Source organism: Littorina saxatilis, linkage group LG5 (genome assembly GCF_037325665.1).
Source record: "Littorina saxatilis isolate snail1 linkage group LG5, US_GU_Lsax_2.0, whole genome shotgun sequence".
Lineage (NCBI taxonomy): Eukaryota > Metazoa > Mollusca > Gastropoda > Littorinimorpha > Littorinidae > Littorina > Littorina saxatilis.
In genome coordinates, this window is record NC_090249.1 from 39,744,926 (window position 1) to 39,758,778 (window position 13,853).

General features: G+C 44.5%; 1 protein-coding gene across 1 annotated transcript in view; it reads left to right on the top strand.

Moving 5' to 3' along the window:
• The window catches only part of LOC138967107 (succinyl-CoA:3-ketoacid coenzyme A transferase 1, mitochondrial-like), a 44,394-nt gene that overhangs the window by 19,141 nt on the left and 11,400 nt on the right, over window positions 1-13,853 (top strand). Inside the window, exons 6-11 of the mRNA XM_070339587.1 lie at window positions 8,308-8,414; window positions 9,128-9,296; window positions 10,824-10,935; window positions 11,379-11,473; window positions 12,356-12,477; window positions 13,723-13,798. Of these exons, the coding sequence (XP_070195688.1) occupies window positions 8,308-8,414; window positions 9,128-9,296; window positions 10,824-10,935; window positions 11,379-11,473; window positions 12,356-12,477; window positions 13,723-13,798 (681 nt within the window). The remainder of the gene's footprint in view (window positions 1-8,307; window positions 8,415-9,127; window positions 9,297-10,823; window positions 10,936-11,378; window positions 11,474-12,355; window positions 12,478-13,722; window positions 13,799-13,853) is intronic.

A 13,853-nucleotide genomic window follows, 5' to 3' on the forward strand; every position in this document is an offset into this window, starting at 1 on the left:
TGCTATATGTGAGTTGGGTAAGTATATTAATTAAATGAAAATTTATTATTAACATTTTGGATTTCACCACGCAGTGGCCGTTGTCGCACCACGTGCACACAGCCTGACCGGGAATGGATATCTTGGCGATACTGTCGCCAATGAGCTGGCGCCTTTCTTTCTTGTTGATAATGACAGTCACTTCTTCTGACAGCCAGTTGGCTTTCCACTTGTTTTTCACACTTTGGTCGTCGATCGTAAGAGCTTCCACAGCCGACAAAACAATACGGAATCCAGACGCCATGATGCTACATTTTTCACCTTCGGCGTTTGGAGATCGGCAGCCAATCAAAAAACCCGCAAACCGCCATCGGTGAATAATTAAGCCCAGGCGATAATCGTCGGAGATCGACAGCCAATCAAACGCGACCCATGATACTGCTATGGGTTCACGCGAGTGGTGGGGTGTGAATGCATTGACTTCAGACGCAGACAGCTTCAGCTGAATGGTTCATTCCACCACTCGAATTTGCATCGATCTCAAGAATGGTCTGTGAGCTAAGGAAAATATCGGAATTCCGATAAAATTCGGACCAGTCCCATGTCTGCTATTCACAAACAAATGCCACAGCAAGCTTTCTTTGGACGACTGTCGTTGTCTCAAAACTAACATTAAATTACATATCTTACCCAACTCACATATAGCAATTAACCCTAGTTCAGTGCTGGTAACGCTGTACGCGTCCCCTTGGTAACAAGGAAGGCGCCTCTAAAAAAAGAGTGACATGAGACCCGTAAGGGTGTCTAAGCCAGCCCGGAAACGAGACTGCCTTCCGTATGCGCGCGCATACACCGCCATATGCAATTCATTCCAAAGCTCAGCGCCAGTGAGACTGGTCGCATTTGATGTACGCTCCGGCTGTTTCAGCCGTTTTGACTTAGTCTTTTGACTTTGTTGTTCCTCTTGGTATCTTCTTGCATCTGGACTTCTCTACTGCTGTTGAGGTGAGGTCGTTCTTGTTTATTCTTGATTTTGGCAGCGTTGTTGGCCGCTTTTTGGACTTGCAAAATTTTTTCAAAAATTTTTCGTGAGTCTTTGTTGTGTCATGGCCGACAATGCCAAGAAGTGGTGTACGCCTAAAAGGTAGCTGCTGCGCCCACTTCTTCTAAAGAATCTTCTAGGAAGACTAAACAATCCGTTTCTGGTGAAGATACTCTTGCAAAAAATCTTTTGATGTGTTTGTTGATTTGCCCGCTAAGCCGGTAGACAAGACAGCGGCCATTTTGTCGGCTAAGCCGGTTGACAAGACCGCTCACGTGAATAAACCTGCTAAGGGGGATTCTCCCCCTGTGGTGCCGGGGTTGGCATCCGCTGATGTTGCTGCTTTGTTGTTATCTCTTAGTTCGCAGGTGTCTACTTTAGCGGCCGAGATTACTTCGACGAGAGCGGAGCTTCGTTCTCTTCCCTCGGGTGTGGCTGGCGTCTCTTCGCTTGCCAGCGTTCGCTCGTCTCCTGCCACTACAGTCACGAGAGCGGAGGTGCATGCCTCTCAGGATGAGGAGATTGTGCCGTGTCCGCTTTTGGGTTCGCATTCCGGCGTTCCGTCTCGTACACAAGGTATGTCTGCTGAGTTAGTAACCGGGTTCTCCGGCCAAAACTCGGCACGTGGTCAGGAGCGAGTAGCCTCAGGCGCATGGCGGCCGGGCGAAAGTTCTTATCTCTCGGCTGACTCAACCCGCTTTGGCGGCCTTTCAGTGGGGAGTAAGAGCCCTGGTACACGTAAGGAAGTTCCACTGCACTCTGCTCAGTCTGGGGACGGGGGCGAGTGTGTGTGGCTTCCGACCCCGCCCTCTGGGCGGGGGGTAGACAGTAAAGCTGGTTCTCTGCTAGACAATGGTGTCAGTACGGGAGTCAGCTTTCGGATTGCATGGTAGTGCAAGACGACTGGTTTACTGTGTGCAAAGCTAGGTGGTGCTTGGATCGACCAGGAGTGTCTTTCTGGGTGTCACCTTCCTGATTGCGATTGCGAGCATGAAGGAGAGGTTAACGAGGGGGCGTCCACGGTGGTGGACGACTCCCAGCTTACTTGCCGTTCAAGTTGTCCAGCGCAGTGACGTGGGCAGCGGAAAACGGCATTTAGGTATTGTGGAAGTTGGTGATTCTGGGATCGACCGCGAACGGCTTGGCCGGGAGCGTCTTTCCGGGGGTCACCTTCCTGATTGCCATTGCGAGCATGAAGGAAAGGATAACGAGTGCGTCCACGGGGATGGACGACACCCAGCTTAACTTGCCGTTCAAGTTGTCCAGCGCAGTGACGTGGGCGGCGGAAAACGGCATTTAAGTTTTGACCGGAAGGGGTGGTTGAGAACAAAGGGGTAACTTACTCTACCTCTATCTGGTTCCGACTTCTGGAAGTTCGGAGGAACAGGATGTTCTCTTCAGCTTCCTGGATTTGTTGTCCATTGCCCTGGAGTTGGCAATTGGCCGCGTGTAGCCGGGTTCTCCGGTGAAAGTGGTGTACGTTCGCAGGAGGAATGTGGCACGCATTTTCGTGGCTGGGCAACGTAAGCTTCCGCCCTGGGGGCAGGAGGTTGTTGGTCTGAGTGATTCTTGGATTGACCATGCAAGTCTCTCTGGGGGTCACCTTCCTAACTTTGTAACCAAGTAGGAAGGAGAGGATTGTGAGGGTGTGTCCACGGTGGTGGATGACACCCAGCTTAACTTGCCGTTTAAGTTGTCCAGCGCAGTGGCCTGGTCAGTGGAAAACGGCATTTAGGTTTTGACAGGAACGGGGGGCAGGTAGCGAACGGAGGGCTGGTTCTTTGTTGGACAGTTAAGTCAAACAGGGAGTCAGCTTCCGGATTGCACGGTTGTGCTTGACGGCTGTTCAGATGAAGGTGCTTACGCATTACTGAAGAGCCCTGATTTTAGGTTCCGTTTCATGTTAGCAAGTGCAGTGGTGCTCGCAGCTGAAATGGTTTGAGGACTACGGGATCGTCCGGTGTGTTTTTATGCTACCTGTGGGTTCTGATGTTTACTAATCCACGGCCGGTTTCGCTTCCGCTTTTGTGGCTGTGGCTTCCGGTACAGGATGGGATAGCCTTCTACCGTTAACACTGGGGTGTTGGTAGTCGGCACCTTTCAGCCTTTGGCTGTCGGTTCCGTCGCTGCGGTTCCTTTGCTGTTATTCAGGCTGTGTCCACTTCCTTTTCCAGTTTTCCCGCTGGAAGGAGACAGGTGGATGGAGTTTTGGTCATGGAGTTCCGGTGTTGAATTTTTTCAAAACTTTTCCGATTTTTGGCAAGTATTGCCTTATCGGGATTGGTGACTGGTTCTCATCATTTCGATGATTGTTATGATGCTTTTGAACGAGGGGAGGCTTATACTTCAGCTGTGTCGCTGTTCGCGGCATTTTGAAGTTGATTTGAGCCTTCTGAGGAGAATCTTTGAGTGTTAAGTTCTTAGATCCTCTGGCGGGGTCTTTTTGTACTTGTGGAGTTTTCACAAGCGAGTCTTCTTTGTCACCACTACCTGTGTAGACAACGTTCGACTTTATACCTGCGGCGGCGTTGCTTTAGCTTGTGTCTTACGCTTAAGAGCGTGTCACTCGCGGAGCGCTTTCTGTAGGCTTCGGTTAACTCCAAACTTAAGAACTTAGGTTCTCTGTTTTTGTTCTACGGAACCGCCCTCGGGTTTGGCTAAAATCCATCTGGATTTGGATAGCTAGGAGAAAGTGTCTGTAAGATCAAGATCTCCTAGCTCGGGGAGTTTGTGGCTTCGGGTTTTTATGATGGGCTCGTTTGAACAAAACGCGCTTTTACTCTCGCCTGGGTGGTTACGTTCTAACTGGATATCTTTGTGGTCTGACAGGACGCAGATACAAAGGAGTTAACTTTGCCGGTTTTTTACCTGAGGGTAAGCCTCTGCCTTTAAAGTTTTGTTCTTTTGGCTAGGCTTTAATCTCTTTCTTGTTTGAAAGGTCTCTTTTTGAGACCCCTTCTATGCACGCGGGCTTTTATCTATCAAAGAGACGCTCACGATAAAAGGGAAGCGCAGGGCAGGCCTTGGCTGTCGTTTGTTTCCAAACGAAAAGCTTCAGGCTGGCTGTTATCTACTTTAGCTTTTGGCTCTATACCCTCGCTTTCACAGGATCTTTCTCATAGATCGTTTTGGCGACCTGTTGGTCGCACAGTACGGGTCTTTGCTATCTTGGTTCCAGACCTCTTAAGGCTGGCAAGAAGGCGTCTTTGCTTTCTCACATTCCAGTTACACGGATGTCTTCTGTAAGGATATCCTTGGGATACTTAGGGGCTTCCGCCTCAACTCTGGATTTGATTCAGAGTCTTTATAGGGGTTTTGGGCGTGTTTGTTCGCTTGTCACTTAGACTGGCTTGGTTCGAAGCGCTTATTTCTTACGGAATGAACTCCTCTTCTCTACGTGTAATGCAGGTGGCGATCCACCTATTCTGGGTTTCCGTTTTTCTTTCATGTCTTATTTTTAAGACTTTATGTAATTTCTGTCACTTTGGTACGGCTTGGTGCAGCGTTGCTTTAACCCGTTTCAAGGCTAGCCTGGCGGATCTACACGGAAAACGGCCAAGCTTACTCTAGTAGCTTCTGTGAGAAGTGGGAGTAAGCATACTTTCTGGCTATTTTGAATATGGACATCTTTTTCAAGAAAGACTGATCTATGGCTTTTGGGTTGCTTCGAAATTTTCTGGCATTTAAGCAAAAATGGAAAACAAGCTTCGAGTTGCATTTTCAATTCATGAAGCAAGGGTGTGGCTCCTTTAGAGTCACGTTTAGTCAATTAAAACTTTTCGGGTTTCGAAGTTTTTTCCGACTTGCACGGATCTTGTTAGATCATTGAATCAAAGGTTACTTGCCTTATCTTTCATCTCCATCGTGATTCTACCTTGGCTTTTATGCGGAAAACGGGGAAAACCAGCTTCCAATTGTATTTTCAATTCAGGAAGCAAGATTTTGGCTCCTTTAGAGTCAGGTTTGGCTCTTTTAATATTTCGATTTTCGAAAAATTTTCTGACTTTCACGGACCTTGTTAGATCGTTGAATTAAAGGCCATTTGCCTTATCTTTCGTCTCCGTCTTGATTTAACCTTGAACGGTTGGAAATGACGTTAAACACTGTTTTAGGGTGGGTACAGGTCTATCTACTCTGGTAGGGGTATGACTTTTTGAAGTCAACCTTACCTAGATGGACTGCTACACTGGACTCTTGCTCCTGGGGAGCTTGATGTGGTTATTTGTCCCGTGAGGACTCTCAGAAGGTACCTGTCACGGACTCGGCATTGATTCAGAAAATCTGAAGCTTTTATGATATCACTTAGCACAGCAAGGTGTAAGGATATTGCGAAAGTTTATTTAACCAAGTGAGTCTCTACTTTGATCAGACAGGTGCTTACCTGGTGATTAACACAGTCTGGAGATGTTAGGGCAGTTTTGCCTCTCACCGTATGAGGCAAGGCCTTGGGCCTCCTCTTTGACAGTCCTCTGGTCGGGCCGTTTGGCTGAAGTACTGGAGTCGGCTTACGGGCGGTCTGAGGAGGTTTTTATTAACCTCTCCCTCAGAGACGTCTTGGGACAGGACGGCAGTTCCGCGTTACCGGTTATGGTAGCCTTGGAACAGGTTCTAATTTCATGATTTCTCTATATACCCGCCACCTATAGTAGCAATCTGCTATATGTGAGTTGGGTAAGATATGTAATTTAATCAAAAATTTTAGTAATAAATTTTCATTTGATTAATATACTTACCCAACTCACATCGTTTATTCCCTCCCGCCTCCCCGCTGTGGTGGGTGTTTGGGTCTAAAAAAGGAGTGAGTTGGGCTTCGCTTTAGAATGAATTGCATATGGCGGTGTATGCGCGCGCATACGGAAGGCAGTCTCGTTTCCGGGCTGGCTTAGACACCCTTACGGGTCTCATGTCACTCTTTTTTTAGAGGCGCCTTCCTTGTTACCAAGGGGACGCGTACAGCGTTACCAGCACTGAACTAGGGTTAATTGCTATATGTGAGTTGGGTAAGTATATTAATCAAATGAAAATTTATTACTAAAATTTTTGATTCTACCTTCTGTCCGAAAGAATCTAATCTTATGTTGTACTGCCTTGAAAGAAAATGCCAACAAAGACAAGAAAGCTGTTGCAAGGTAAGCTTACCAAACGTTACATAGCGAATCATGATAGTGCGTAAACAGCAAACAGTACAATCAAAGAGAGAATCGAGTCTGGAATGAAACGCGATACAGATCTAGCATTCAAAAACTGTCTTTCAAGTTCAAGGAAGTTGTTGCAAGGTAAGACTTACTAAATTGTACATGTACAGACAAAACCATGACAGTGCATGTTTTGAATCTGAGGAAAAAATCGTGATCATTTTGACTTTGAGAACAGATTCATTCCGTTTCCTTATATCTGCATGTTCAAGTAAATGATGGACAGTTTTTTTCGGGCAGAGTAAACTTAACTTGAGACTCTACTGCAAGTCTTGAAATTCACATAAATCGAACCACGAACAATTAAAGACATCCAAACATTACAGGCACTTTAGATCAACTCATTTCACTAGAGGTGACTGCCTAGCACTGTGTTTGACATCCGTGTCTGCTGAAATAAAAAGAAATTAAAACAAAACGGATTAACAGTTGGTGACACGTTATCAGAGTGGGAGACAACTAGATCTGTCTCTGTACTTACCGGGATACGGCTGCCAGATCGACACTGCGCTTTCGACAGCTCTTCCTCGCGTGGACATTGGAAAAACGCTGTGCAGATCAAATTGTAGGAAATCTCCCTTTGGTACTGGTAGCTTCTTTATTTACTTTTCTGGAGCTTAGAAACCGAACAACATGAAATCGTCTTCCCCGAATCGGCGAATGCAGAAGTGAGAACTGGAGAAGTGAATCTATACCACAATCCTTCGCGCGACCCCTGACCTGGTCTTGACACCTGACCTGGTCTACATACCACACACCACAGAAACCAGTCAACTGCTTGTACCCCTTCAAAACCCCCCACCACCCGTTTTCTTTGGATACACGCTTTAACTACACACATGCCGACACAATGTTGATCATTGCTTCAATATTTTGAAGATGGTGCTTGAAAAATAACCAGGTGAAATGAGTATTTCGGTGTTTAGTCAAATGTTAAAGTTTCTACCACAGACATACACACACACACACACACACACACACACGCACAGACAGACAAAGTTACGATCGCATAGGCTACACTTACGTGAGCCAACAAAACTATTTCATGAAAGGTCATACATTCATCAAAAACAAATGAAACCTAGCGATATGTTTTGTCTTCTTACAGAGTCATGGAGTGCGTGTATCTGTGTTTCGATACACAGACGTTCGGAGAAACACGAACGTCAAGTTCAAGTAAAACGACCCCTGACACACACATTTTGACCCGTGCACAAGATGTATCGATAAACGAAGCACAAATAAGAAACAATAATAAAAGCAAAGAAAATAGCAACAAGATATGCAAACATCTAACAAAGCCGAGCAAGCAGAATGACAGGAAAAACAAAGAGGTACTGAGTCGGAAACAAGATTGCGATTCTTTCCTTCGCTGCACAACGCAAATCTTCTGTGACCTTTGACCAAACGTAGCTTCCACATTCGATCACTCAGCTTAATATTTACAACAGAAAGCCGAGGGGGTGGAATACCAAGATGAACCTACAGAACTGTGCATCCTCAAACCTGACATATTCATCCCAACATTTAATGAACTCAAAAACACAGAAAGTTGCTTTCACACGCCAGCTTTGATTGCCAGTGGTTATCAAACCTTGACTCGTGTGGTTATCAGCACGGAACCCGTGTTTCAAAGCATGGCTCCCTGGGTTGATTGTGCACTTATTTTCTCACTACCAAAATGATGACAAAATCGATGTTTGGTGGTTTGTTGACAGACCAGATTTTTTGTCGGTCCTCGGGGGGCATATCGACTTTTGTTTCATATTTATTGACCGTGGCCTTCAACCTTGGTCAATAAATATGAAACAAAAGACGATATGCTCCCCCTCGGACCGACAAAAAAGCTGGTCTGTCAACAACCCATCAAACATCTTATAGTAACCAACCAACCAACCAACCAACCATCTTGCTCCTGAGAAATAGGCGCGAGTTCTTGCTTTCGAGGCTGCAAAGTTCATTCCAACAATTTTGTTTTTTCAGATCACAGAGTTCTCTGATGTCATTTTCAGAGCAGATCTATGCATGTGTGCGTTTACATACATGTGGCCGTATTCACTTTTACATTGAAATTGGCATTTATTTGTGCAGGAGCGGCAGTTTAATGGTCGTAACTACATCATGGAGGAGGCAATTAGAGGCGATTTTGCACTCATCAAGGCCTGGAAAGCTGACAGAGCTGGAAATCTTATTTTCAGGTAAGTGACTTTCAAGGGTAATTAAGTGTTTGCTAACGTTCGAATCTCCTTGTGTGAATTCTTCATTAGTGTTTGTTCAAATACACACAGGTGGATGTGCTGTGGCTGGTTGTATTTATGCAGGGGTAAGATTGGTGGGCTGAAATTTGGAGATAGATTTTTGATTCTGAAAAAAATTAAACCCCAAGTGAAGCATTGTTGTTATCCTTTATTACATGCGAAAGACTTTGAGCTACCTCACATGCAGAAATATGGATGCCTGTGATTCGGTAGTTGATTTATTTACATGAAACGGTGCGGGAGCTAGCTCAGTCTGTAGCCGCGCTGTCTTTGTAACCAGTTTGTCCGTATCTGCGTAGGTTCGACCCCCATGTTCGCCAAGAGATTTAATTACCAGACTCAACTTTTTGCATACTCTCCTCGGTGTCCAAAACACCCCTGTGTGCACGCATAGGTTTGATAAAGATCCAAAATGTACAGCGGAAGTCTCAGGGGTTGGAAACACAAACGCACACATGCAGGAAAAGAAGAAAAAAAATGCATAGCACAGTACTTTATACCAGCTCGCTTTCCCCTGAGTGTGAAAGCAGCCCGAATTTTCATGAGCATCTAACCTCACAGGACTATATCTATGGTACCTCATCCTTATCTTCATTTGTTCAACAGTTTTGATTGCATTATTTAACCAAACAGACGCATGAAACTTGTTGCAGAAAATCAGCCCAAAACTTTAACACACCGATGTGCAAGGCAGCCAAGGTCACCATCGCAGAGGTGGAGGAGATTGTGGAGGTGGGGGAGATTCCTCCGGAGAACGTCCACGTGCCCCACATCTACGTGCAGCGAGTTCTCAAGGGACGAACGTACGAGAAGAAAGTGGAGGTATGGTGCACTTCCGCCCCTGTTCTTCATATTTGATGATTGTGTGGTTTATGCCTTTTTGACATTGACGCAGATGTACTCTCATTTTTTTTTTAGTATTTGCTTCAGTTTACACTAAACAGACATTTCTGTTGTTTCAATACACCACATACAGTGGAACACCCCCATTAAGACACCCCCATTTAAGACTCCCTCTCATTTAAGACCCTGTTTTTTCAAACGTTCTGTTCACTATAGCCTCTGTAAAATTACCCCTATTTTAAGACTCCTCCTTTTTAAGACCTGATCTTTTTTTTTTTTTTTTTTTTTTTTTACTTCTTAAAAAGGGGGAGGGGGTTCCACTGTATCCAATTTCTTAAGTTTGAAATAATGAAGGTTATTTGACTCAATTTAAATTGAATTAATGGCATACACTCTTCCCGCATACAAGATCATATTGTTGACTGTCACAGATGCGGACAGGCTTTCATAAGTAATCAGGGTATCCTTTCAAGTGGACACATACCAGAAATCAACAGCGTGGCTGCATGCTGTGCAGAGTTTGAATGTTTTGCTGAATTCATTGAGCAGATTGACATGGGTATCAATTACCAAATTAATTGAACCGGCACGGTTGGCCTAGTGGTAAGGCGTCCGCCCCATGATCGGGAGGTCGTGGGTTCGAACCCCGGCCGGGTCATACCTAAGACTTTCAAATTGGCAATCTAGTGGCTGCTCCGCCTGGCGTCTGGCATTATGGGGTTAGTGCTAGGACTGGTTGGTCCTGTGTCAGAATAATGTGACTGGGTGAGACATGAAGCCTGTGCTGCGACTTCTGTCTTGTGTGTGGCGCACGTTAAATGTCAAAGCAGCACCGCCCTGATATGGCCCTTCGTGGTCGGCTGGGCGTTAAGCAAACAAACAAACCAAACCAAATTAATTCAACAAAATATTCCCACTCTGCACAGGAAGCAGCCTGGGTGTTGGATTTGTCGTGTGTTTAAGTTGAAGGATGGTCTTATCCTATTTTCTTCTTCTTAGTACATGGGCAGAAACTCCCACGTTCACTCATATTTTTACACAAGTGGGTTTTTATTACGTGTATGACCGTTTTTACCCCCGCCATTCAGGCAGCCATACTCTGCTTTCGGGGGAAGCATGCTGGGTATTTTTGTGTTTGTATAACCCACTGAACTCTGACATGGATTCCACTTACAGGATCTTTTCCGTGCGCATTTGGTCTTGTGCTTGTGTGTATACACACGAAGGGGGATATTAATGCACTAGCAGGTCTGCACAGAAGTTGACCTGGGAGATCGCAAAAATCTCCAGCCTTAACCCACCGGCCGCGGCCGGCCGGGATTTGAACTCACAACCTTCGGATTAGGAAGCCAATGTCTTATCCACTAGACCACTGCGCCCGTCATGGTCTTATCAGATGTAAAAGTCTTAACAGAACCTTAGCGGTGACTGTAATCCTGTATGCCTGAAGGACGTAATACCTCTAGCTGTGACTGTTCAAACACCAACCCATGTGATTTGTTGCAGAAGTACCGATGGACCATGGATAAAGATCATAGAAGACCACAAAGCACACCTGAACTGCTCAAGGAGAAAATCATTAAACGTGTAGCACTGGAGTTCCAAGATGGCATGTATGGTATCCTTTGATATATGTATGTAATAGAGAAAAGGAGACAGAAAGATGCTGTTGATTGGTCTTATTTTGTAATTAAAACAATTGTTTACAGTGGTACCTGCCATAAAAGGACACCCTTGGGACCAGCACAGTGTCCCCACAATGCAGGTGTCCTTTCATCAGGTATCTATTATGGTCAAGATGGAATAGACAAAGAGTCAACAGCAGGTGTCCTTTCTTGGGAGGATTCCTCTCATCGGAGGGGCCTCACATCACAGGTACCACTGTATGTATTCCACAACAAAACGGGGTTGTGAGTGTCACTGTTGCCTCAATCTCTCCACCCCTGTATTACAGATAAATGGAAATACATGGAACATTTGAGTCTGAGTATTAATTCTTGTTCGCAGTGCCTTAAATATTGTGTTCTGAGCGTGTTTGTGTTTGTCCTTAACGCCACTCAGTGAACCTGGGCATTGGGATACCAGTGCTGGCAGCGAGCTTTGTCAGACCAGGCATCTCTGTCTATTTTCACAGTGAGAACGGAATCTTGGGTCTTGTAAGATGTCCACCTTTCTTTCTTTCATTTTGTTATTTAGAAATGGGTTAAAATACATTTGCTTCTTAATGTGGAGCCGTGTGTGTGTGTGTGTGTGTGTGTGTGTGTGTGTGTGTGTGTGTGTGTGTGTGTGTGTGTGTGTGTGTGTGTGTGTGTGTGATAAACTTGCATGGTTTTCTTTTTTGCTGAATTTAAGGTAGAAAGTGCAAAGCATATACTTATACAGCAGATGTCTTCAACTAACTTTAACTTTAATTGTGAGACTCAAATATGAACAAATGATGGTAACACAGAAAAGCTGCATGGGTACAGATTAAATATTTGCTTGATTTTAACCTGCATTTTACCTTCCGTGACAACTAGCGTAAATAAGTAGCTGTATCTGTAGTAAAGTTCAGATTTAAAAATAAGATGCAATGGCATCAGCATACCCATAAGACCAGCCAAAACTGAGCCTACAGGTGTCTTTGCACAACAGAATACTTAATAGTTAATAACCCTGTGGACAACAGAGGGTGAATGATAGAAGCACAGCTAGTACACTGATAATAAATGTTGCTTTACGCCCTCATGGTGAAACCAGTAGGGGCATGTTCCCAGGTGTTACCCCAACTTTAGATGAGATACACAGGTGTATGCGTGTATAGGTGTAATCAGCCATCTGCAGTTATGGCAGAATGACTGAGTTCTTTTCCGTGCCACTGTGGTGACACAGGGGTGGGACATGGATACCATCTATGAGTCTGCACATAAAGATGACTCGTGTCCGTCCCTGCCTCGATTCGAACCCGTGACTCTAAGATCACAAGTTCAGTACTCTACCTTAACTGAGTAAACCCACACACCCCTGCACAGAAACTAATTATATGCTGTGTTCTTCAGGGTCCATTTCCCAAGCCAGGAGAGGAGGACCCAGACCTGATCAATGCTGGCAAGGAAACGGTGACTACTATTCCTGGCAGCTCATTCTTTGCCAGTGATGAGTCTTTTGCCATGATTCGAGGGTAATATTTTTATATAATTTTTTTTTTAGAGATTTTCTTAAGGCAAAAAAAAAAAATAGGTGTGGTTACGGTAACATAGCCCAAAAAAATAGGGTAGGTAGGTAGGCAATCACTTTTTTTTTTAAACTTTTTTTTCTAATGTGTACAAATTAAACCTACTTGACAGGAAAATAAGTGTGCGACACGGGCACTTTCGCTTTCATTGTGTTTTTTGCACTCGTTTTTTTTTGTTTTTTGTTTTTTTTGGACAAATGTAATAACAAGTTATAGGATCGGCCCCTAAAAATAGGGTAGGTCGGGTTACCGTAACCACACCTATTTTTTTTTTAGGCCTAATCTAAGAAGTAAGTTCCAGCTGCAAATGTTTTTTTTACTTTAATTTAAAAAAAATTATGGTTGTAATTACTTTTTCTTTCGGAATCAATAGCTAGTGAGTTTTTGTCAGCATTTTGACCCAAATGTGTTAGCGTGTGTTTGAGTGTACATTTTTGTTGATCAGTGTTTTTGAGTCACTTGAGAAAAAGTGACTCTATGTAATCGGTCAGTGTTAGTCTGTCCGGCCGGCCGGCCGTCCGGCCGGCCGGCCGGCCGGCCGTAGACACCACCTTAACGTTGGACTTTTCTCGGAAACTATCAAAGCGATCGGGCTCATATTTTGTTTAGTCGTGACCTCCAATGACCTCTACACTTTAACGATGGTTTCGTTGACCTTTGACCTTTTTCAAGGTCACAGGTCAGCGTCAAAGGAAAAATTAGACATTTTATATCTTTGACAAAGTTCATCGGATGTGATTGAAACTTTGTAGGATTATTCTTTACATCAAAGTATTTACATCTGTAGCCTTTTACGAACGTTATCAGAAAAACAAGGGAGATAACTAGCCTTTTCTGTTCGGCAACACACAACTTAACGTTGGGCTTTTCTCGGAAACTATAAAAGTGACCGGGCTCAAATTTTATGTGAACGTGACTCATTGTGTTGTGAATAGCAATTTCTTCCTGTCCATCTGATGCCTCATATAATATTCAGAACTGCGAAAGTGACTCGATCGAGCGTTTGCTCTTCTTGTTCTTAGTCTGTGTGCCAACATGTATTATCCCAGCAACCTGCTCTTCCATTGGTGTTTGGCTTTGCTGGAATGTCAGTATAATCCTGTAGTGTTTCATGCAGATGTCCTGTGTTGTCAGTAAGATGAATCTCACTGATTTGGCTATGGTAATCTTCTTTTCTTTTTGTCTGTGCAGGAGTCACTTGCAATTAACTGTCCTGGGAGCAATGCAGGTGTCTCGCTATGGGGATCTGGCCAACTACATGATTCCTGTTAGTAAAATACAGTAAAACCTAGTAAACTGCAGTAAAATCTGTATATAACTTA